General features: G+C 41.9%; 1 protein-coding gene across 1 annotated transcript in view; it reads right to left on the minus strand.

The window, feature by feature from the left end:
* Positions 1–3,532: 3,532 nt before the first annotated feature.
* The window catches only part of alg6 (ALG6 alpha-1,3-glucosyltransferase), a 64,114-nt gene continuing 42,646 nt past the window's right edge, over positions 3,533–25,000 (minus strand). Inside the window, exons 12-14 of the mRNA XM_060919934.1 lie at positions 22,396–22,464; positions 18,680–18,875; positions 3,533–4,061 (exon numbers count right to left, since the gene is read on the minus strand). Of these exons, the coding sequence (XP_060775917.1) occupies positions 3,864–4,061; positions 18,680–18,875; positions 22,396–22,464 (463 nt within the window). The 3' untranslated portion in view covers positions 3,533–3,863. The remainder of the gene's footprint in view (positions 4,062–18,679; positions 18,876–22,395; positions 22,465–25,000) is intronic.

Here is a 25,000-nt window from a genome sequence, read left to right on the forward strand (position 1 = left end):
AAAATATCGATATGTTAAGATTTTGCAGATCTGTGCAATAACCTTAAAGGAACAGTCCACCGTACTTCCATAATGAAATATGCTCTTATCTGAATTGAGACGAGCTGCTCCGTACCTCTCCGAGCTTTGCGCGACCTCCCAGTCAGTCAGACGCAGTCAGACGCGCTGTCACTCCTGTTAGCAATGTAGCTAGGCTCAGCATGGCCAATGGTATTTTTTGGGGCTGTAGTTAGATGCGACCAAACTCTTCCGCGTTTTTCCTGTTTACATAGGTTTATATGACCAGTGATATGAAACAAGTTCAGTTGCACAAATTGAAACGTAGCGATTTTCTATGCTATGGAAAGTCCGCACTATAATGACAGGCGTACTAACACCTTCTGCGCGCTTCGGCAGCGCATTGATATCTGAGCTCCGTATCAATGCGCTGCCGAAGCGCACAGAAGGTGTTAGTACGCCTGTCATTATAGTGCGGACTTTCCATAGCATAGAAAATCGCCACGTTTCAATTTGTGTAACTGAACTTGTTTCATATCACTGGTCATATAAACCTATGTAAACAGGAAAAACGCGGAAGAGTTTGGTCGCATCTAACTACAGCCCCAAAAAATACCATTGGCCATGCTGAGCCTAGCTACATTGCTAACAGGAGTGACAGCGCGTCTGACTGCGTCTGACTGACTGGGAGGTCGCGCAAAGCTCGGAGAGGTACGGAGCAGCTCGTCTCAATTCAGATAAGAGCATATTTCATTATGGAAGTACGGTGGACTGTTCCTTTAAGAATCTAAATTGGACAACCTCAATCTAAAATGAACAAAAAGGCAAAACTGTGTGAAATTTTGAGTGGAAATCTGATGATTTGACTCGATCACTTCATGTACAGACCCACTATAGTGCAGTGAGATGCAGTTTCCATGTTAATCTTGTCTCTTTATTTGGCAGTGGCTGAGAAAGCCAACCTGAACAACAGCTGCTGGCCACACAAACCATCCTATTTATGCCCAACGTGGATCATATAACTCTCACTTGATCAGCCCCAGAGGCACCGTGAAGGACAAAAGCACAAGGTGGCCCATTAACAGTACTTGTGTTTTCCCATATACATGGCCTCTTTTTGTTGGAAGTAAAATGTCATGGGGTGTGGTTTTTGGCAATGATTTTACATGATGTTTGTCTGGCCGTAGTACAGATCTCCACCTGAGAAAAGAAGACAAATCCCAACAACTGGAGTTCCACACTTGTCTGTGCTCTTACTTCATTACGTTCATGCACTGTTGAATGCTCATTTCTGATTGGTCAGAAGGTGCTGATTTTATAATAATGCACTCATTCGAATACATTATCGCTGTTTCTATGGTAACAATATTCGCAGAGACTTGTATGGTGAATGCTCCACGAGATATAAGACGAATTAATAAACGTTAATTAGTCCTATATTTTGTGTCAAATAACATTACATTTTTTAATGTTATTTGACAAAGAAAAATGAACACGCTTTCTGCAAGAAGATTATTTAAAATTTATGGAAGGAGCCTCCGCGCGAGCATGTTTTTTTTTTTTCCTCCCCAATTTCCATTTTGTGTTTTACAGGTTTGCAGTAACAAAGTGCATTTTTTTTTTGTCTTTTCCAATTCAATAATGAGGCTAGTGAGGGGACGACAGAGACGGTTTATAGTCATAAGTGTGAACAGGATCCACATCATTAACCCTAACTATTTAACAGTTATTCCATGAAATCAAGTCATACATGAGCTGATAGCCAACAAGATGCGTACGACGAGATTGAGTGGAATAACTGTTTCATTCTATCCACATTCACTGGATTTTGAGAAACAGAGCATTTTTATTTTTTGCAAATTCGATAAATAAAAACTTTATACAAAACATCCGACAAAACCATATCTGCTTAGAATGTAAACAAACCGGCGAAATGATAGAAGCAACTTGTGAAAAATGCGATAGTAATAATTCTTGAAAAATTAAATAAAAAAAGATACGTTCTTACCACTGGCGGCACAGTGGTGTAGTGGTTAGCGCTGTCGCCTCACAGCAAGAAGGTCCTGGGTTCGAGCCCCGTGGCCGGCGAGGGCCTTTCTGTGCGGAGTTTGCATGTTCTCCCCGTGTCCGCGTGGGTTTCCTCCGGGTGCTCCGGTTTCCCCCACAGTCCAAAGACATGCAGGTTAGGTTAACTGGTGACTCTAAATTGACCGTAGGTGTGAATGTGAGTGTGAATGGTTGTCTGTGTGTCAGCCCTGTGATGACCTGGCGACTTGTCCAGGGTGTACCCCGCCTTTCGCCCGTAGTCAGCTGGGATAGGCTCCAGCTTGCCTGCGACCCTGTAAAACAGGATAAAGCGGCTAGAGATGATATGAGACGTTCTTACCATCAAATACTTTTATTCCATATTTTCTTGCTTTTTTTTTTTTTGTGTATTTTTTGGGGTTTTGTTTTTGAGTAGTTTTTATTTTGTCCTCAGTTGGTTCAGCAACATGCGCCATTTTCTTCTTCTTCAGGGGTTTTGACGGTTGGTAAACCAACTTAAAGGTGCATTACCGCCACCAACTGGGCTCAAGTGTGGAACAGGAGATATCTGGGGGGGCAGGGATACAACAAACCGCTGTATTATTTTAGCTAGTTCTGTTTCTTTTAAATACTTGATAAAGTGATATATCTGACTTGATGCGCTCCACCATTTTGTTTTTCTCTACTCAAGGTACATGAGCTGATAACCTAGTAGTAGAGTAGCCAATCAGAGTGCGCGATTGCTCATATCCAGTGAGTGTGGATAGAATAAAAATGGATAAAAGTGAAGTTCATTAATCCATGAAAAATGAAATCATTTGGAAATTGCTGTGGAAAAAGTGTAATAAAACACTTTGGCGTACTGTTATTGGAAAATAATCACCCTTTTATTCGGCTGCATCACACTGCCCCGTGATTGATTATTTTCCTATAGCAGCATGCCCCCCCAAGTGTTTTTCTTCACTTAAAACTAGAGTGCAGTTTTACAACCATAGACGAGCTCCTTAATGTGTGTGTTGCTTGTTTCATCACTGAATTAGCCGTCCTGTCCTTTTCTCCTTTAGAACGCCATTTGATTTCGCAGTGGTTTTCTGCATGTATTGAATTGGAAGCTGTCCATTCTTCTCATTGTGTGTGTGTGTGTGTGGCTGCAGGGCTTGTGCAAGCTGTAACACTGTAGCCCCTCTGTGACCTGATAACATTTACAGTTGTAATGGATTTTTTTAATACCAGTCATTAACTCGTGTGAAAGAAGGAGGTGGCGAAAGATTGTGTGCACCTTTGTTCCTCTGGTATTTCAGCTTTATGACATTGTGTTCAGATATGTCCCTTCCCATCATTTTTGTTTTATGGGGCATGCAGGTCATGCATTTTATTCAATGTATATCTTTTTTTGTTTGTGGACACATGCACAGGTTTTTTTTTTCCCCCCACTTTAAGTGCTTGACCTTGTTATAATTTTCTTCATCATTTTTAGGTTTCCTTTGCTAAGTCAAAGACCCAACAGCAATTTTGTAGAAAAGCATTTATTGATGTGTAGAAAAATTTGTCAATAAATGAACGTAATAAACGGTCCTTGCGAGTTGGTCCTTTCAAGGATGTAAATTTTTTCAAAACCACTCAGTTGCTTGCAATGCAATGAGGCTTTGTATGTTTTTAGAATCATTCACTCCATTCCTATGGAGTCACTCTCTTTTAAACAGACGGGATTTTCTCAAACTATTTATTAAGAGGAAATTCAATTTCCTAAATTAGGCCCAATCCATCCTAATGCAAGGAATTTTCCTTTTCCTTTGTCATCATTCTCCATAATTATCCCCGTTTCAAATAGACCCTCTGTTTCAGTTTGTCTTCTTTGGGCCCTTTTTGTTGGTCAGCTCAGTCAGTTGGACGAGATTGAAATAGAGCAGCAAGGCCAGGAACTGGAAGAAGGAGGAAACGGAAACTAGAACTGGGAACAAATCCGGCAGTTTAGCTGGAGGATCCATTGCCACACTTGTAAAGCTCAGACCAGCCATGACCACCAACGAGACTCCAAACTGTAGAGAGAGAGAGAGAGAGAGAGAGAGAGAGAGAAGACGAACAGCACACTTTTATATAACCAAAACAAAACAGCACCAGATCTGAGATGTAATTTTTTCAGGCAAGTGAGAGCGCACAATAAACTTGCTCATCATACTGAAGCCGTCATTAACAAGTCTATTAAACATGGCTGTACTAAAGACTCAGGCCCTGTCCACACGGCAATGGATTCAGGTGATTCTGATAAAATTGTTTATTGTTTCGGCCTGGCGTCCACACGGCACCGGCATTTTGGGTGCCCCAAAACGAAATCTTTTGAGAATGGGTTTCAGAGTGGAAAAATCTGGCAACGGAGCCGTTGCGAAGTCGTCTGGATGAGTAGAACGGATTTGTTTACGATGACGTCACAACCACATGACTGTGAGTGCTTCACGCCGGGTAGAAGTGTAACAAACTCGATGCGAGTCGTCAAAAAATCCTATAACTTGGTTCATGAAACGCGCTTACAAAATATTTTCACTGTGAATATTGTGTAATGGTGCAAAGTGAGAGAGAGAGAGTGAGAGAATAGCCCTTAGGGCAGAGTCAATCCCGCCAGCAAAAATAGGGAAAAAAAAGGAGCGATCTCACCTCTTCAGATGTTGGTTTAAGTCCGACAATACATTCCTCAAAAAGGGCGTAGAAGAATAAAGTAATCCATCAACGTGTAGCATTCAATTTATTCCAGACCATTAAAGAATTCTGGAGGATCTCAGAATGTTGGCGTACCGGCTTCCATCTACCCCCGTTCATTCCTCTTTCTGCATCTCCATTCAAAAAATGAGCACGTGATTTAAAGGGACTATATCTATAGGATAGGGAGTGAGAAAGTGTGTGCGTGTGACAGTGACAGGGATAGTCACTGTGCGCATGAGCAGTTATGCGCATGCATCTACTTCTATTGTTCTGGTGTCTCTGATGGGACCGTCTTACAGCGCATCTAGAGGTGTGGCATGTTTATTGCATCGTTTTCAGCAAGCGTTGCGTTGCCATAGGGACCTGAAATTTAACTGATCTGTTGCCCATGTGGACGCGATATTTAAAAAAAAAAAATCTCGTTGCCGTTGTCGTGTGGATGTAGCCTCAGTAAGCAGGGTCAAGACCTGTGTTAATGGCACATGTACAGTGTCTTGCAAAAGTATTCATCCCCTTTGGTGTTTGTCCTGTTTTGTTGCATTACAAGCCGGAATTAAAATGGATTTTTGGAGGGTTAGCACCATTTGATTTACACAACATGCCTACCACGTTAAAGGTGCAAATTGTTGTTTTATTGTGACACAAACAATAATTAAGATGAAAAAAAAAACCACCCAGAAATCTGGAGTGTGCATAAGTATTCACCCCCTTTCGTATGAAACCCCTAAATAAGAGCTGGTCCAACCAATTCACTTCACAAGTCACATAATTAGTTGAATAAGATCCACCTGTGTGCAATCAAAGTGTCACATGATCTATCACATGATGTCTGTATAAATCAACCTGTTTTGGAAGGACCCTGACTCTGCAACTCTACTAAGCAAGTAACATGAAAACCAAGGAGCCTCCAAACAGGTCAGAGACAAAGTTGTGGAGAAGTATAGATCAGGGTTGGGTTATAAAAAAATATCCCAAACTTTGAATATCCCATGGAGCACCATTAAATCCATTATAGCAAAATGGAAAGAATATGGCACCTCTACAAACCTGACGAGAGAAGGTCACCCACCAAAACTCGCAGACCGGGCAAGGAGGGCATTAATCAGCGATACAACAAAGATACCAAAGATAACACTGAAGGAGCTGCAAAGATCCACAGCGGAGGTGGGAGTATCTGTCCATAGGACCACTTTAGGCTGTACACTCCACAGAGTGGGGCTTTATGGAAGAGTGGCTAGAAGAAAACCATTGCTGAAGAAATCACGTTTGGAGTTTGCCCAACAGCATGTGGCAGACTCCCTAAACACATGGAAGAAGATTCTCTGATCAAATGAGACTAAAATTGATCTATTTGGCCATCATGGGAAACACCATGTGTGGCACAAACCCAACATCCTGAGAACACCGTTCCTACAGTGAAGCATGGTGGTGGCAGCATCATGCTGTGGGGATGTTTTTCATCTGCAAGGACAGGAAAGCTGGTCAAGACTGAAGGAAAGATGGATGGCACTAAATCCAGGACAATTCTGGAGGAAAACCTGTTTGAGTCAGCCAGAGGTTTGAGACTGGGACAAAGGTTCGCGTTCCAGCAGGACAATGACCCAAAACATACTGCTGAAGCTATGCTGGAGTGGTTTAAAGGGAAACATTTAAATGTGTTGGAATGGCCTAGTCAAAGCCCAGATCTCAATCCAATTGAGAATCTGTGGCATAACTTGAAGACTGCTGTACACCAACGCAACCCATCTAACTTGAAGGAGTTGGAGCAGTTTTGCCTTGAGGAATGGGCAAAAATCCCAGTGGCTAGATGTGCTAAGCTAATAGAAACATACCCCAAGAGACTTGCAGCTGTAATTGTAGCAAAAGGTGGCTCTACAAAGTATTGAATGGGGGGGGATATCTATGCACACTCTATATTTCTGTTTTTTCATCTTAATTATCGTTTGTGTCACAATAAAACAACAATTTGCACCTTTAAACTGGTAGGCATGTTGTGTAAATCAAATGGTGCTAACCCGCCAAAAATCCACTTTAATTCCAGCTTGTCATGTGACAAAACAGGACAAACGAAGTGGGATGAATACATTTGCAAGACACTGTACATATAAACAAACATTTACTCAAAAGGATGTTGTGTGGTCACTTGTTATGATAGGGTAGATATAGTGGCTTTCTTTGTCTTGGAGGAACCTTGTGTGAGCTTTCACCCTCCTCAGTTTGTAGTGAGCTGGGTAAGAATTGGAAATTGACCAAATGAAGAAACAGGACCTGTGACTGCGCTGTTGAACATAAGAAAACCGCTTCAGCAACGCATTCAAGTGAATTGATCTTCTGGTACATATCCCCTTGAACGTTTTGTGGCTAAATGCTGCTGAAATTTTGTCATCTGCCCCTAAACAACCGATGGTAATTCCTCTTCTTCTGGCTGTTCCCATTAGGGGGTCGCCACAGTGGATAATGTCCCACCACCTCCTCCTGTCCTCCATATCTTTTTCCGTCACACCAACCATCCTCATGTCCTTTCACCACATCCGTAAATCTCATCTTTGGTCTTCCTCTTGTCCTTCTACCTGGCAGCTCTATCTCCAGCATTCTTTTCCCAATATACCCTGGATCTCTCCTTTGTACTGTACGTGTCCAAACCATCTCAATCTTTCCTCTCTTACTTTGTTTCCAAGACGTCCTACATGTCCTGTCGCTCTAATATTCTTGTTTCTATTTTTATTTATTTATTTCTGTTCCCTCCCCCTTAAACTGAACATATTTAACAAAAGAAAAAAAAACACATCAGGGCTCTCCCTATACATACATAATACTCAAGAAGAGTAAGACAGAGACAAAAAATAATCATAATAAAATCAAATCAAGGCAAGACAACACACACACACACCACCAGGCTGACATAATTACATCTAAATTACTAAGACATGCTGTAGTCAGGTCCCATGTTACTAATTGGGTAAGACAAAGTTCAGTCCAGCAGGGTCCACTGTGTCCAAAACTGGTTGCCATGTCTTCATAAAACCCTCGACGTTGTCATGAAGGGTGTAAGTCAGTTTTTCCAGTGGAAGTACTCTCAGTACTTCCTTATACCAATCGTCCAGTGCAGGGGTGTCCTTACAAGGGCAAATACAGCCCCAATTACATACCGTATAACGGCACCCAAATTACGGGCTTGTCAAAAGGCCCAAAATAGAACATGCGAAAATCGCCAAAATTAGAAGAAAAAAAATCCTGTTTCATAAGGGTGGAGAACCCAAAATATTTTTAAATTATTGTTAAATGTCATTTTTTGGCATATATATTTCAATTTGTTGTTCAGTCGCTTCATAACATGAAGTGAACATGAAATGCATCTAGCGATTACCGTAAACCGTGTCGGAGTCTCTGACGTCTGAATGTCGTAAAATATACTTCCTTTGTTTATGTTGTGAAATTCTCAACGATTCATGGCTGTCGGTTTGTGATACTGCTGATAGTATAGATTGACAAGTGGTCGTCATGCCAGGTCGTGGTAGACCTAAGACAACTGGTAAATCACATAATAAGAACAGCAGTTCATATATTCATGGAAAACGCATAATCGATGGCATTATTAAGTCTACAGGTGGGGGAATGGGGAGGTTTATCACATGACAGAACAGTCAGAAGACATCAGACGATATTGTTGACAAGGTCGAGGTCATTGATTTGTCGTCTGCAACAGCTGCCTTACAGTTGCCAGGTACGCTATGGATTTTTATTACATATTTTATGTGAGACTTTTATGTAATCTGCTTTGTACCAGCTTATTTTTAAACTTAAGTGAAAATTATTTTTATCCCATTTATGCCCAAATTAATTTATACCAAATTATATTGGAAGTTGAATTGAAATAGATGTGCGCCCAAATAGATGCTGTGATCATAATTAGGCTTACAAAATATAGCATCTAATACTTGATTTTTTATGTGGTTATATTATATATTGATATCTTGTTTTATTTTAATTGATATATTGTTGAACTGGGCGGCACGGTGGTGTAGTGGTTAGCGCTGTCGCCTCACAGCAAGAAGGTCCTGGGTTCGAGCCCCGTGGCCGGCGAGGGCCTTTCTGTGTGGAGTTTGCATGTTCTCCCCGTGCCCGCGTGGGTTTCCTCCGGGTGCTCCGGTTTCCCCCACAGTCCAAAGACATGCAGGTTAGGTTAACTGGTGGCTCTAAATTGACCGTAGGTGTGAATGTGAGTGTGAATGGTTGTCTGTGTCTATGTGTCAGCCCTGTGATGACCTGGCGACTTGTCCAGGGTGTACCCCGCCTTTCACCCGTAGTCAGCTGGGATAGGCTCCAGCTTGCCTGCGACCCTGTAGAAGGATAAAGCGGCTAGAGATAATGAGATGAGATGAGATATTGTTGAACTGACATATTCTAGCTTTTTCGATATGTATCAATAGCTTAATTTAGACAGATACATACAGTTGTGCTCATAAGTTTACATACCCTGGCAGAATCTATGATTCTTTGACCATTTTTCAGAGAATATGAAATGATAACACAAAAACATCTTTTCCACTCATGCTTAGTGGTTGGGTGAAACCATTTATTGTCAAACGACTGTGTTTTCTCTTTTTAAATCATAATGACAACAGAAACTACCCAAATGACCCTGATCAAAAGTTCACATACCCTGGTGATTTTGGCCTGATAACATGCACAGAAGTTGACACAAATGGGTTTGAATGGCTACTAAAGGTAACGTCCTCACCTGTGATCTATTTGCTTGTAATCAGTGTGTGTGCATAAAAGCTGAGTGAGTTTCTGGGATCCAGACAGACTCTTGCATCTGTGATCTGTTTGCTTGTAATCAGTGTGTGTGCATAAAAGCTGAGTGAGTTTCTGGGATCCAGACAGACTCTTGCATCTTTCATCCAGCCACTGACGTTTCTGGATTCTGAGTCATGGGGAAAGCAAAAGAATGGTCACCGGATCTACGGGAAAAGGTAGTTGAACTGTATAAAACAGGAAAGGGATACAAAAAGATATCCAAGGAATTGATAATGCCAGTCAGCAGTGTTCAAACTGTGATTAACAAATGGAAAATCAGGGGCTCTGTTAAAACCAAGCGAATGCCACAAAATATCTCGCCTACAATACGCCAAACAGCACAGAGACAAGCCTCAAAACTTCTGGAACAAGGTAATTTGGAGTGATGAGACCAAAATTGAACTTTTTGGCCACAACCATAAATGTTTACATTTGGAGAGGTGTCAACAAGGCCTATGATGAAAGGAACACCATTCCTACTGTAAAGCACGGAGGTGGATCGCTGATGTTTTGGGGATGTGTGAGCTACAAAGGCACAGGAAACTTGGTCAAAGTTGAAGGAAAGATGAATGCAGCACGTTATCAGCAAATACTGGAGGCAAATTTGCACTCGTCAGCCCGGAAGCTGCGCATGGGACGTACTTGGACGTTCCAACATGACAACGATCCAAAACACAAGGGCAAGTCGACCTGTCATTGGCTACAGCAGAACAAAGTGAAGGTTCTGGAGTGGCCATCTCAGTCTCCTGACCTCAATATCATCGAGCCACTCTGGGGAGATCTCAAGCAAGACAGCCCAGGAATTTACAGGAACTGGAGGCTTTTTGCCAAGAAGAATGGGCAGCTTTACCATCTGAGAAAATAAAGAGCCTCATCCACAACTACCACAAAAGACTTCAGGCTGTCTTCAGGCTTTTGTTCTCATTATGATTTAAAAATAGAAAACACGGTTGTCTATCAATAAATGGCTTCACCCAACCACTAACCATGAGTGGGGAAAAAAGTTTTGGTGTTATCATTCATATTCTCTGAAAAAAGGCCAAGAAAGCAAAAATTCTGCCAGGGTATGTAAACTTATAAGCACAACTGTATACGTCATATTTTTGATAGTTCTAGATCATTATTGTTTCACTGTTTGAGATTTTAAAGTTCTCTGCTGCCCATACTCTTGTGCAAATAGATTGATATTACATATTGTTTCCCATTTTTCATGCATATAAAAAAATTCATGAACTATTTTCATCTTTTTTTATTTCTTCAGAATGTTGGAGAAAACTTTTGACTTTTTAGATACAGCACTACTTTATACTTGCACATGATTATGTTATTTCTATTATTTTTATTGTTCGATATATTTATAATTGGTTAAAAAAATTACTAAAAATGATACGTCAAAAATTTTCGGCACGCTACACGCGAAAATAGTAAAAAAAAATTAAATTAAAAACCTGTCTTTGCCCCTGCCTTAGAGATCCAGAAATTGAGAATAGTCTTCCTTGCTATGTACAAGCGTATTCCAATCAATTTAGCATTGTGAGTGTTCCTTGCACTGTCTGCTTTAGTTGCTAAAATACACTGAAGGGGTGACAGATCCAAATCGTATCCCACCAAGGTGACCATTCTTCACCTCCCTCCAGAACTTTTGTATCTTTACACATTTCCAAAACATATGTACATGTGCCCACTTCTATATCACATTTAGGGCATTTAGGAGAGCCCAGACCAAGACCGCCCCTCAATCGTGGTGTACAATGAAGTCTATGTAAAATTTTAAATGGTCTCTCTCTATCAGCATTACAGCTCAGAATAGTAAGTGTATTTTCTATGATTGTTGCCCAGACATTCTCATCTATCTGACAATCTATATCGCTCTGCCATTGCTTTCGGATATGGTCAGTAGAATAATTAGAGTTTAGGCTGAAAGTTTCATAAACATGAGAGATAAATCTTCTCAGTATGGGTTGTTTAAGAATGTCTTCCAAAAAAGACTCATTTGGAGCATGTATGTTTTTTGGTATATAATGTCGTATTTGCAGGTAGCGATAGAAATGAGACTGCTGTAGAGAGTATTTGTTTTTCAAACCCTCAAAAGACTCCATTGTTCCTCCTTCATAGAGTTTAGCAAGCTGGTCCAGGCCCCTCTCCCGCCAAAGTTCAAACGCTGAATCCTGACATGAAGGGGGAAAATCTGGATTTTCCCATATGGGGGCCAGAAGTGAGAAATGGTTTTTAAGTTTAAAGTAGACCTTAATCTTGTTCCATGTATTCAATGTGTTCCGAACAATAAAGTTATTTTGGACCTCCAATTTTACCTTCTTATAATTAACAAAAAGGCAATCTTTTAATGCCAATATGCCACAATTTCTAGACTCCATGTCTATCCATGTATTTTTAATGTCTGGATTCACCCATTCATACATGTATTGAATTTGTGCTGCCCAATAGTATAACCGCATATTTGGGACCCCCAGTCCACCTTGTTCTTTGTTTCTCTGTAGTTTACCTATTTTCATTCTGACCTTTTTACCTTGCCAAATGAATTGTGTAAACATTTTATCTAAATCTATAAAAAAAAAAAAACCTGTTGGGAATTGAGTTTGGCAACATCTGTAGAGGGTACAACAACCTTGGCAATATATTCATTTTGAGCACACTTGTCCTGCCCAGCCAGGAGACAGGTAGGGTTCCCCATCTGTGCAGATCTTCCTTAATGTGTGTTATGATTGGTTTAAGATTAAGCTTGACCAGTTTTTTAAGAGAAGGACCGATTCTTATTCCAAGGTATGTTATCTCCTTAGGTGACCACTGAAAGGGCAGGGCGGGACGGAGATGAGGACATGAGGACGTCACACCAGCCACTTTTTCCGTTACACCAACTGTCCTCATGTCAGAGGCCAATAGGCATGGCCTCCGTTTTTAATAAATTGACCTTAAAGCCTGATATGTATCCAAATTGTCGTAGACATTCAAGCAGACATGGAATGGTGGTGTCTATATCAACTAGGAACAGCAGGACGTCGTCTGCATACAGAAAAATTTATGTATTGTGCCTTTAACATTGAATCCTCTAATCATTGGGGTAGATCTGATGAGCTCTGCTAGGGGTTCAATGGCCAAATCGAACAGGAGGGGGCTCAGTGGGCACCCCTGGAGGGTATCACGCTCCAGTGGGAATGGGTCTGAGCAATAGGAGTTGGTAACCACCGCCGCTTTAGGGGAACAATACAGCAACTTCACCCAATCAAAGAATTCTGTACCTACTTTAAATTTCTCCATAGTATAGAAAAGGAAAGGCCATTCAACCCTATCAAATGCTTTTAATGAGTCCAAAGATACCACCAGGCCCCGTATCCCATTGTCACTGGCCAGCTGTATTATGTTCAGAAGCCTCCTGATGTTATTAGCGGAACTCCTTCCTTTAATAAAGCCTGTTTGATCAGGTTTTACTAATGTTGATATTAGTGGTTCAAGCCTCAAAGTTAAAACCTTAGCGAAAATCTTTGCGTCTACATTAATGAGCGAAACAGGCCTGTAGGACGCTGGGTCTTCAGGGTCCTTGTTTTTTTTTTTTCAGGATCAGACTAATATTGGCTAATGACATTGTTTTAGGCAGATGGTGGGCAGTATTGAAGCTATAATTACAGGTTCTAGCCAGATAGTGAATGAGCTTGTTCTTAAAACCCTTGAACCATTCCACAGGCATCCCATCTGGGCCCGGGGATTTTCCACTGCGCATTAGGGCTATTGCCTCTAAAAATTTCTTTCTCCTGAATGGGTTTGCCCAGAGATTTCTGTTGCTCTTCAGTCAATGTGGGTAATTTAATCTTTGAGAAAAAATTATCGAGTTGTTCCTTGTTGCTGTTATCATCAGATTTATATAAAGACTTATAAAATGATACAAAAACTGAACTAATGCTTTTCCTGTCAAAATGTCTTTTCCCTCCCGAATCTCTGATCCCTTCTATTGTGTTGCAGTTTTGTTTCTGACTGAGTAGACATGCCAGATATTTACTAGGTTTGTTCCCATATTCGTACAATCGTTGCCTCTGATAAAATAATGATCTGGAAGCTCTCTCGTTCAAAATTTTATTTAGCGCTGCTTTAGTCGTTTGTATTTGAATAAGGTTTGTCCTAGTCGGATTCGATTTATGAGCCGTTTCTGCCTTTTTCAAATCTACTTCCAATTCGTTTTGCTTCAACAATAGTGATTTTTTTCGGTGTGTCGTATACGAGATGGCGAATCCTGTAATATAAGCCTTTGCAGAGTCCCAAAGAAATTCAGGATTTGTTTCGTTGTTGTCATTCATGTCGAAAAATAGTTTTATCTCTGCCTCCAGTCCCCTTTTAAATTCCTTACCATTAAGCAAATATGATGGAAATCGCCACCTTTGCCTGCCCACCGTAGTGTCACTCATGACCAATTCCAAACAGACTGGGGCATGGTCACTGATATGGATAGATCCTATACTGCATGCAGTCACTTGTCCTATAATCTGCGATGGTATAAAAAAATAGTCAATTCGCGAGTACGATTTGTGTGGGTTGGAATAGAACGTGAAATCCCTAACTGACGAGTTCAAAATTCTCCATATCTCTTTCAGATCAATATCATTTAACGTTTTGACTAGCGGAGAACTTGCGCCTGCTTGTCTGAATACATCTGCTGGAGACCTGTCTAATTTATCGTCTAAACAACAATTAAAGTCACCACCCAACACTGTGAGGGAGCATTTGTATTTCTCCAATACTGTTGCAACTTTAGTCCAAAATGAGGGGGGCGGTGGACTAGGGGCATACAAGCTCATCATAGTGATATGAGTACCATAAATTGTACCATGAACAAGAACGTATCTGCCCTCAGGATCCACCGTACATGTATTAAGCACAAATAGGATGGCCCTGTGGATTAAAATGGCCACTCCTCTGCTATTAGAGGATATGACGAGTAATAGGCCTGGCCTACCCGGTCTCATTTAAGTTTCACATGCTCTTTATCTACTAAGTGGGTTTCTTGTAAAAAAAAGCTATTTGTACTTTATCTTTTTTGAGAAAGCTTAATATTTTCTTCCACTTTATTGGATGATGGATCCCTTTTACATTAAATATACAGTATTTAATCCTATTTATACTTGACATTTATCCCGTTTTCCTGTTGTCACAGAGAGATATTGTCTTTCTAGTGGCGTTCTAGACCTCTGCATTATCTGACCTCAGCCTACCTAGCTTGTATAGAAATTCCCTTCTGGTGGTGTAAAACAAAAACCAACATTTAACAACAAAAGACAACTTAAATATATCCGTACCTGCTGTAACGTTAACCTATCTACTTATCTATCTACAGGGCACATGTGAACCTCTAATCTCTAATATCTTTCCCTCCTACTTAACCTAGAAACAAACACTAGTAGGATGAGACTAGTCTGGCTAACGCGACTTCAAAGCTCTGCGAGCATTTGGTCTGGCAAAGATATTAAGCCCAACCGTTTCCCAAAGTGCGTGGTTGACCTGCCTCCCTGAAATGCCTCAGTTTGCTACTGGTCGAAGCCAGAAAAGGCTGTGACGAAGCTTAAACCAATCACATCACTCTTTCCTCTGACGTATGTGACGCGACGGGGCTAACTGGTAGATTAAACTCTTACCGAAGCCGGTCGGGAGCAAGGCGAAAACGTCCTTCCTTTCAATAAATACCTCCAGGGCTGCTCTTTGCTCCGTTTTCAATGAGAACTTGCTCCATGTTCGTAATGTTTCTAGTGAATGAAGCACTTCCGGCATAGATTCTGTAAACAATCTATGGCTTCCGGTCGCAGTTCTACTACGTCAGTGCCTTGAACACGCCTCTACCCAGGGCCGTTGGAGATGCTCAAAGTTGATTGGCTCCCGATTTTTCGGGAGCTTGGAAGAGCTGGAGATAGCTTGCCTTGCCAGACTAAGCTCGCAACAGGCCCTCGTGTTGCGTCACGCTTAGGATGGACGGGCCCAGGCTAGGATGAGACAGAGCTCCCCAGACTCTGAATTATGTAAAAACCTCTTTCAGGGATAGTAATTATTCAATAATCATTACAAACCTTAATGTCAACGGTAATAAAATAAAATTGTTATAGTCCCAGGGTATAATAACCAAAAAAGCAGTGGATCATACGTGTAGAAAGTGTTTTCAATGTCTCTCCCATTTTGGCTGCTTCCTCACAGCACCAACAACCATAGCTTAGTTAAAAAAAAAAAACATTCCACTGTATCCCAACATCAGAAATGTTATCAACTTAAACTTTCTATAATCACAGTCCCAGTCCATGGCTGCACTAATAATGTCCATTGACCTCCTTTATGTGGTGTTTTAGCTGCCTGGCCATCATGAACAAGAACTGTTGGTTTAATTCCAAATTACCTTGCGACTGTCCCTCATGACTTTTCCTTCTGCAGCTCCTCGACATATTTCTGTGCTTCAGCTGCAGTTTTGAAAAGCTGGACCTTGTTATCATGTGCGAAACGCAGCACAGCGGGGTAAAGCATCCTGTAGGGGATCCCCAGCGCTTGGAGTGATTTCTTTACCTCCAAAAACTCACGCCGCCTTTTTTCCACCGTGGGTGAAAAATCCTCAAAAAAGTGGACGCGGTTCCCGGAAACCCGAATTTCACCCATACTTCGTACCTTTTGCATGACCAGCTGTTTATCCACGAAGTTAAGGAGACGGATGTATACGACCCTCGGTCTCGGTGACTCCGTCCGCCAACTGTGTCGGAGTGCGATGGTACCTGTCCATCTTGATCCGGTCGTTTTTCACAGTGAGGTTCAGGGTTTTTGGCAGCCACGTCTCGAAAAACTCTTTAGCGTTGTCACCCTCTGTGCGTTCTGGCAGGCTGACGATTTTAATGTTGCTACGTCTGTACCTGTTCTCCTGGTCCTCTAGTCTGTTGATGGCCTCGCTTAGCCGCGCTTCGGTGTGTTCAAGTTTAGCTAGCAGCTGCGACACTGTGTCTTCTGTGTCGGAGATTCTCTGTTCTGCATCCTCCCCTCTTCTTTCGACAACTTTTACCTTTTCGCACACCGAGCTCACTGATTTAACTATCTGGTCGAGTTTCATATCCAAACTGGAGCGGAGTTTAAGGCTCGGTCCCACTGGCCGATGGACACAAAACGTATGCAAAAAGGACACAGCGGACGAGCAAAATTTCGGGGGTGGCTCTATCCGTTTTCATCCGCTCCAGAAATGGACAAAAATGGCGAAAATTTGCAAAAACAGAACGGAAAAGAACGGACGTGGGTAGTATATAGCGGGGATGTTAAACGCATGTTCATAGGAAGCCTAGCGGATGAAAGCGGATGGAAGTGGATGACAGCTCTGAAGGGGTTACCGGTGAGAACTGAGAAGCGGACGCATAGCAGAAAGAGCGGATGCATAGCGGATGAAGGGGATGCATCACGTACGCCTAACGGAAACAAAGGGGATGTTGCGCGGATGTATATCGGATGCAGACTGTTCACTGCGCATGTGGGGGGTATGAATTGCGTCTGCTCCGCGGATATAAAGGGATGCAGCACGCACGCCGTCAGCATAAAGCGGAAAGACGTGCTGGCGGCTACATCGATACATCTCTACTACTAGATGATTTTCTCCCCCTTTTTATACAAAATATCGATTGTCCACTAGGTGTCCTTCTACATACTCTAGACATACTCCAGACATCCTAAATATACGAGATACATCCCAGATATAAACGCTTTGTCCGTTTTGAATACTTTATATACGAGATGCATACGCTTACATCCTTTCTATTTCCGTGCTACTAACGATGAATAGACGTTTCATGTACCTTATCTTTCCTCCCTCTTTCCGTTTTCAGCTGCAGCGGATGTGAGTTGCGAGGATGCCCAGAGAATGCAGAGAGGATACAGCAGACGTTTAACGGATGATGATGGACATAGAACGTTTGTTGCTCGTATATGTCGCGGATTTACATCGTACACGGCGGAAAGTTCATCCGTTCTAAAAGTTTTGTGCAGCTCAAAACTTTTTGCGCGGATGAAATCACAGTGGACGGATGCTCGATGGATAGAGCGTATGAAGCACGTATGCAATGAGTACACAACGGATGCGTAGCGTTTTCCAACGGATGGCAAAGATTTTTTTACGCTTTACATCCTCTTTGCATCCGTAAGTGCAGTGGGACCGGGCCTTTAGCAAATACTGCTTCACTTATCTTAGTCACCAGGTCATCTATCTCCTCGCCTTCTGCCATTTTGTCAGGTCCGCTGGTCACTGGCCCCGGCTGAGTTTTTCGAGACTTGGGTCGCAAAACTCGTTTGTTCTCAGGTGTTTTTGCCCAGAGTTCATGTAGTGACATTACTCCTCTGATCGTGCTGTTTTAACCGTGTTAAACTATCTCTGAAATGTTCAAAATCGTATTTAGTCTGGGAGCTCGACTCCGACGCTCCTACTCTCTCCGCATCACATAACCAACCCCCCCCCTTCTCATTTCTAATCCTGTCCAACTTTGGTACTCCCAATGAGAATCTCAACATCTTCAACTCTGCTACCTCCAGTTCAGTGCCACTGTCTCCAAACCATACAACATCGCTGCTCTTCCTGCTGTCTTGTACACTTTCCCTTTCACTCTTGCTGGCATCCTTCTATCACAAATCCCTCCTGCCATCCTCCTCTCCTCCATCCATTCGAACCTGCTTGCACTCTCTTCTTCACTTCTCTTCCGCACTCGCCATTACTTTGTACAGTTGACCCCAGAAATGTGAACTCCTCTACTCTGACCATCTCTATTCCTTGCAGCTGTACCCTTCCACTGTCCTCACGCTCATTCACGCACATGTACTCCGTCTTTCTCCTCCTGACTTTCATTCCCCTTCTCTCTACTGCACAACTCCATGTTTTTAAGTTTTCTTCTACTTGCTCCCTGTTCTCATGACAGATCACAAGATCATCTGTAAAACATAATCATCCCTGGGGCCTCTTGCTTGATGTCGTCCGTCAACCTGTCCATTACCATTGCAAACAAGAAAGGGCTTAGGGCCGAGCCCTGGTGCAATCCAACATCCACCTTAAATGCCTCCGTCGTTCGCAGTGGTGTCACACTGTCCTCATACATATCCTATGGTAATTACTAATGACCCGAAATACATATTACAGTATTTGTGTTTTGTTGCTTACTGTGCACTTGATTAGCAGGCTGAAGGTGTGTTTGGACAGGAAGTACTGGGCGAGTTTGAGACATGGGCCCAGTCTGAACTCCTCCTCTGGGGTTCTTTCTAAGGCTGAGAGAAGGTACACACTGAAGTAGAGGAAGGCCAGTGAGGTCACCACGTAAGGCAGGAGCAAACCATCCTTCAGCAGAAGAGGCAGCATGCTACAGGGCAAATTAAAACAGCAAAAATAAAAATAAAGTAGTAAGATATAAGACACAACATCTGGTCTAAACAGATAAAACCCTGCAAAAATGTTGGGTCTCTAATTTAGCCATGGCATTATGGAATCAATTTTGTGCCAAAACGTTCATACAATACTTTTGAAATATCAAACAAAACGACAAATCAAAATACAAAAAAAAAAGTCAATTTTTTTAGACTGGCAAACAAATTATTTGTGTAATCGTGCAAAATATCAGTCTATTACTCTTCAGAAACCTTTTATTTTTGTTCCGCGTCTTGCTCAGTTTTGTTTGACGTAATTTTTGGTTGCGATTCCAGCTTTCTCGTTTGCGCTCCCTGACTTTTTGCTTGCAGTTTTGGCACAAACTTCACGTGTGGGTGGGCTGTCCAGGAACGCATTCCCATTGGGTAACTTGTGTTTGACTGACAGCTACGCTCAGCGATTCCCCCGGAGGCTGTTGTGGCCATTTCCTACTCGGATTCTGGCGGACTGTTTGACGAGTGACAAGTGTAAGATCATAGTCGCCACTGAAGTCCACTCGATCCTTGTTTACCGTCAATGGATCGGTCACTCGTCAAACAGTCCGCCAGAATCCGAGTAGGAAATGGCCGCAACAGCCTCCGGGGGAATCGCTGAGCGTAGCTGTCAGTCAAACACAAGTTAGCCAATGGGAATGCATTCCTGGACAGCCCACCCACACGTGAAGTTTGTGCCAAAACTGCAAGCAAAAAGTCAGGGAGCGCTAACGGGAAAGCTGGAATCGCAACCAAAATAAATTACGTCAAACAAAACTGAGAAAGACGCGGAACAAAAATAAAAGGTTTCTGAAGAGTAATAGACAGATATTTTGCACGATTACACAAATAATTTGTTTGCCAGTCTAAAAAAACTGACTTTTTTTTTGTATTTTGATTTGTCGTTTTTGTTTGATATTTCAAAAGTATTGTATGAACATTTTGGCACAAAATTGATTCCATATGGCATTAGGCCTGTCACTTTTAGAATAAATGAAGAAAAACTCCAACAAAAGTCACTTTATAAAGCAAGGTTACTCGGTGATGGGTTCATGCCACTGAAACAGAGTTTTCATGACAACATTCTACAGCAATTTGTAAATTTAACCATTAAATGTAATACTTGTGTGTTTGAGACATTAAACTTGGCAACTCTGTTGTTTCTATGTATACCCTACGAATGTTCGCTCTAATGGCGGACAAAAACTCCTTCATGGAAGAAAACTGAGTTACACTCGATAACAAAGAGCTGTATGTATTCAACAAAAAACATTAGCATTTAAGGAAATTGCAGTTTAAATCCACAGCATGCTGAACAGCATTCAGACAAAAGGCTCTTTAGCTAAATGGCATGCGAATTATCCCATGATATATATACACGTGTGTGTGTGTGTGTGTGTGTGTGTGTGTACTAAACCATGTGCAAAAACATCTATTTATTATGGTCCTTTTTTCATTTAAATTATCTCTTGTCAAACATTAGCGTGTCTGCCTCTCGATCGGGAGATCGCGAGTTCTACTCACGGTTGGGTCATACCAAAGACCATCATAAAAATGGTACCTACTGCCATCTGGCAAGGCACGCTGCAATACAGATGCGAGTAGGGAGTCAAACTCCCATGGTTACCAGAGGACCAGCCCCCTACTGTAACCCTAGCTATTGCCGCTTTTCCACTACAAACGCGGCTGAGTCGGGCTGAGCCGTGCCGTGCTGAGTCGGGCTGAGTGGGGCTGTTGGAGTTGCATTTCGACTACAACCGCGCTGAACCGTGCTGGCTGGAAGTGGGTGGACACATTGGGTGGAGTTAGCGAAAGTGGGTGGACGTCACGTGATGTCGTTAAGCAGCGCAAACAGTGACATCAGTGACCTTTTAAGTGGTAGTCTCACGACCTGAATAGTAAACAATAAACATGGAGGACATGGAGTCGTTAGTGTTGCTGGTCTTGGTGCTGTGGCTTGTTGTCACCGACAACGCCAACAGATACTGGCAAGAGCGTATAGATGAGGCGAGGCGCATAAGGCTTCAGAAATTCTCATAATTCGTAATTCTCCTTCCGGGTTTGCGGTGTTTACAGATCCCAGCGTGCTCGCGGGGCGTGTGTGGGCATGTGAGGACACTCCTCCTCACCAATCAGTGCACAGGGGAGTGTCTGCTCACGCCCCCAGCCTCACTCGGCACGGCTTGGCTCGCTTCAGCCCCACTCCAAAACGGTGCGAGTTTTAGGGGCTAAGCAGGGCTGAAGCGAGCTGAGTCGTGCTGGTTTTTGGTAGTCGAAACGCGAGCCGTGTCGGGCTGAAGTGAGCTGATAAAGGGTAGTGGAAAAGGGCCATATGTAATATAGGCAAGAGGCCGAGGGCTGGCATTGAGTGGTATAGCAGATATATTCCATTCAGCTAGCATGATATTGAACTCGTCTTTGACTTGTTCAATATCATGCTCGCTGAATGGAATATATCTGATATACCATGGAAAAAAAAGCCAGCCAATATTATTTAAATAATAACGAAGATGAAGTTGAGGTTATTATTCACCAATATTCACTGAGCCTGAGGCAGATAATTGTTTCAGTATAAATACGCAGGTGATTATTTTAAGTAAAAAAAAAAAATTATTTCAAACTTCAAGAGCAGCATGCAAATGTAATAATGGCGCGGCTCAGACTTGTCACTTATCTGTTCCGACTCACATAAAATACTGTGTTTTGAAATCAATAAAAATAAATCACAATTCCACCTGACCTTTGAATGGTTTTAGACCAAACTTCGTAGCATCTTTAGTGCTTTTAGGAACAGCATTTTCTTTCATCATTTGTAATTCTTCCTCACGGTGAAAAAGTGACTGGCCGCCATTTTGCCGAGTCACTTGAGGTGATTATTAGTCTGAGTTTCTCAACCAATTAGCATGTGCGAGTTCCTATGGTATAATCACTTCCATATTTATACTAATATTCAATAACAGCAGTTCTAACAGAAGTGCCGGCGACAAGGCAGATCACATTAAATATATTTATATTAATGCTTTTGTTCTAATACGTTTTTGTTTCTACAGTAACAAGTCATTCACAGTCACTTGCTTGACAAACATTGCACATCGTCTAAGCCTAGCAATAATCTGAAGTTTTTTTGAGGACGTTTCTTTAAACTTGTGGAAAGGAGTCTCCAGTGTCAGTTTTGTAATAGTCAGAAGTAAAGATTTGACTTTCCGTCATAATCCATGTAAGTATCTGCCACAAGAAAGTCTAAGTAGGGAGGATGTTCAGGTCTGCCGTGTCTCTGTAACATGACAAGCTGCACAACTGTTTATAGTTTCTATAATGTAAGTGATAACAGGAACCATCTTGTTTTGTGCACATTCAACATTAGATCTAACAAGAAATGGATTTAAAAAAAAAAGTATGCTTATTAGGTACTCAGAACCTGCCTATTTATCTGTAGCTGCCCATTTTCCATTCAACTCTAACTTTTGAAAACCAGCTGCTTACCTGAATGTGGAAGCCACCAGGAACCAAATGGCCATTAGTGGAAGTTCATTCATCAGAAGGCACACTGGCCTATAAATAAAGAATTGTACAATTAGGAAAAACACCAAACTTTTGGACAAAGCCCATCTTTAAAGAGAGGAAAGGAGTTAAAAGCCTGAGCTGATTCCTGATGTCCTGTGGTTGATCCATGATCCTGTACAATGCTCCCTGTCCGAAAGCTCATCAATTACTGAAAAGAATACTCCAGTGACTTTTTAAACTTAATCTCCATCTACTGCTCCAAAGTGTTGGACATATTTGTGATTACCAGAAATAATTATTTTGTAACATTTCTATTATAATGGAAGACTATTGGCAGTTGTTGAACTCTGTCAATAAATCATTAAAATATTTGAGATTATATACTGTATATATCGGCGAGTGGCCTCGTAGTTAGCGTGTCTGCCTCTCGATCAGGAGATCGCGAGTTCTACTCACAGTCAGGTCATACCAAAGACCATCATAAAAATGGTACCTACTGCCATCTGGCAAGGCATGCTGCAATACAGATGCGAGTGGGGAGTCAAACTCTCACGGTTACCAGAAGACCAGCCCCCCACTGTAACCCTAGCTATGTAATATAGGCGAGAGGCCGAGGGCTACGAAACGGAGATCAGCGGCGCTGCCAAACGCACCATGAATGGTGCAGGAAGGACTTTAACATACTCTGTGTGTGTGTGTGTGTATATATATATATATATATATATATATATATATATATATATATATATAGGATTAAGGTCAGGACTTTGACTTGGCCATTCCAAAACATTAACTTTATTCTTCTTTAACCATTCTTTGGTAGAACGACTTGTGTGCTTAGGGTCGTTGTCTTGCTGCATGACCCACCTTCTCTTGAGATTCAGTTCATGGACAGATGTCCTGACATTTTCCTTTAGAATTCGCTGGTATAATTCAGAATTCATTGCTCCATCAATGATGGCAAGCCGTCCTGGCCCAGATGCAGCAAAACAGGCCCAAACCATGATACTACCACCACCATGTTTCACAGATGGGATAAGGTTCTTATGCTGGAATGCAGTGTTTTCCTTTCTCCAAACATAACGCTTCATATTTAAACCAAAATGTTCTATTTTGGTCTCATCCGTCCACAAAACATTTTTCCAATAGCCTTCTGGCTTGTACACATGATCTTTAGCAAACTGCAGATGAGCAGCAATGATGTTTTGGGAGAGCAGTGGCTTTCTACTTGCAACCCTGCCGTGCACACCATTGTTGTTCAGTGTTCTCCTGATGGTGGACTCATGAACATTAACATTAGCCAATGTGAGAGAGGCCTTCAGTTGCTTAGAAGTTACCCTGGGGTCCTTTGTGACCTCGCCAACTATTACACACCTTGCTCTTGGAGTGATCTTTGTTGGTCGACCACTCCTGGGGAGGGTAACAATGGTCTTGAATTTCCTCTATTTGTACACAATCTGTCTGACTGTGGATTGGTGGAGTCCAAACTCTTTAGAGATGGTTTTGTAACCTTTTCCAGCCTGATGAGCATCAACAACGTTTTTTTCTGAGGTCCTCAGAAATCTCCTTTGTTCGTGCCATGATACACTTCCACAAACATGTGTTGTGAAGATCAGACTTTGATAGATCCCTGTTCTTTAAATAAAACAGGGTGCCCACTCACACCTGATCGTCATCCCGTTGATTGAAAACACCTGACTCTAATTTCACCTTCAAATTAACTGCTAATCCTAGAGGTTCACATACTTTTGTCACTCACAGATATGTAATATTGGATCGTTTTCCTCAATAAATAAATGACCAAGTATAATATTTTTGTCTCATTTGTTTAACTGGGTTTTCTTTATCTACTTTTAGGACTTGTGTGAAAATCTGACGATGTTTTAGGTCATATTTATGCAGAAATATATAAAATTCTAAAGGGTTCACAAACTTTCAAACACCACCGTATGTACACACACACACAGGATATAAAAAGTGTACACTCCCCCTTAAAATGATAGGTTTTTGTGATGTAAAAAAAAAAAGAGACCACAATAAATTATTTCAAAACTTTTCCCACCTTTAATGTGATAACCTATACAATTCAATTGAAAAACAAATCTGTTACGGGGGAAAAACATAAAAAATAAAAAAAAATGTACAATAAGCTGGTTCCATAAGTGTGCACACCCTTAAACTAATACTTTGCTGAAACACCTTTTGATTTAATTACAGCAGGGCTTTTCAAAGTGTGGGGCGCGCCCCCCCTGGGGGGCGCCAGAGTTCTTCAGGGGGGGCGCAACGTGAGAGACAAAATGGATCGATTTTTAGTACCTAAAGCTACAGGGAGTGAGGAGACGGCCAAGCAAAAAAACAGAGCCTCCAGGATGTTGTGATTTGCAACTTCAGCGCAAATTCAACCAATCCCCGTGAATTCAGGGCGGTGTTGCAATTATATCCAATCACCGCAACTTTCCCGCAAATTTGACCAATCGTTGGCGTCGTCTTGAGGTGACAAACTACCTTCCGCCTTACTTCCGGATGTCTATGTTCAAGAGAAGCAGCATGCGCACAGTTTTGCCAGATTGGCGGTTTCAAGTGC

The sequence above is a fragment of the Neoarius graeffei genome, chromosome 4 (assembly GCF_027579695.1).
Source record: "Neoarius graeffei isolate fNeoGra1 chromosome 4, fNeoGra1.pri, whole genome shotgun sequence".
NCBI lineage: Eukaryota > Metazoa > Chordata > Actinopteri > Siluriformes > Ariidae > Neoarius > Neoarius graeffei.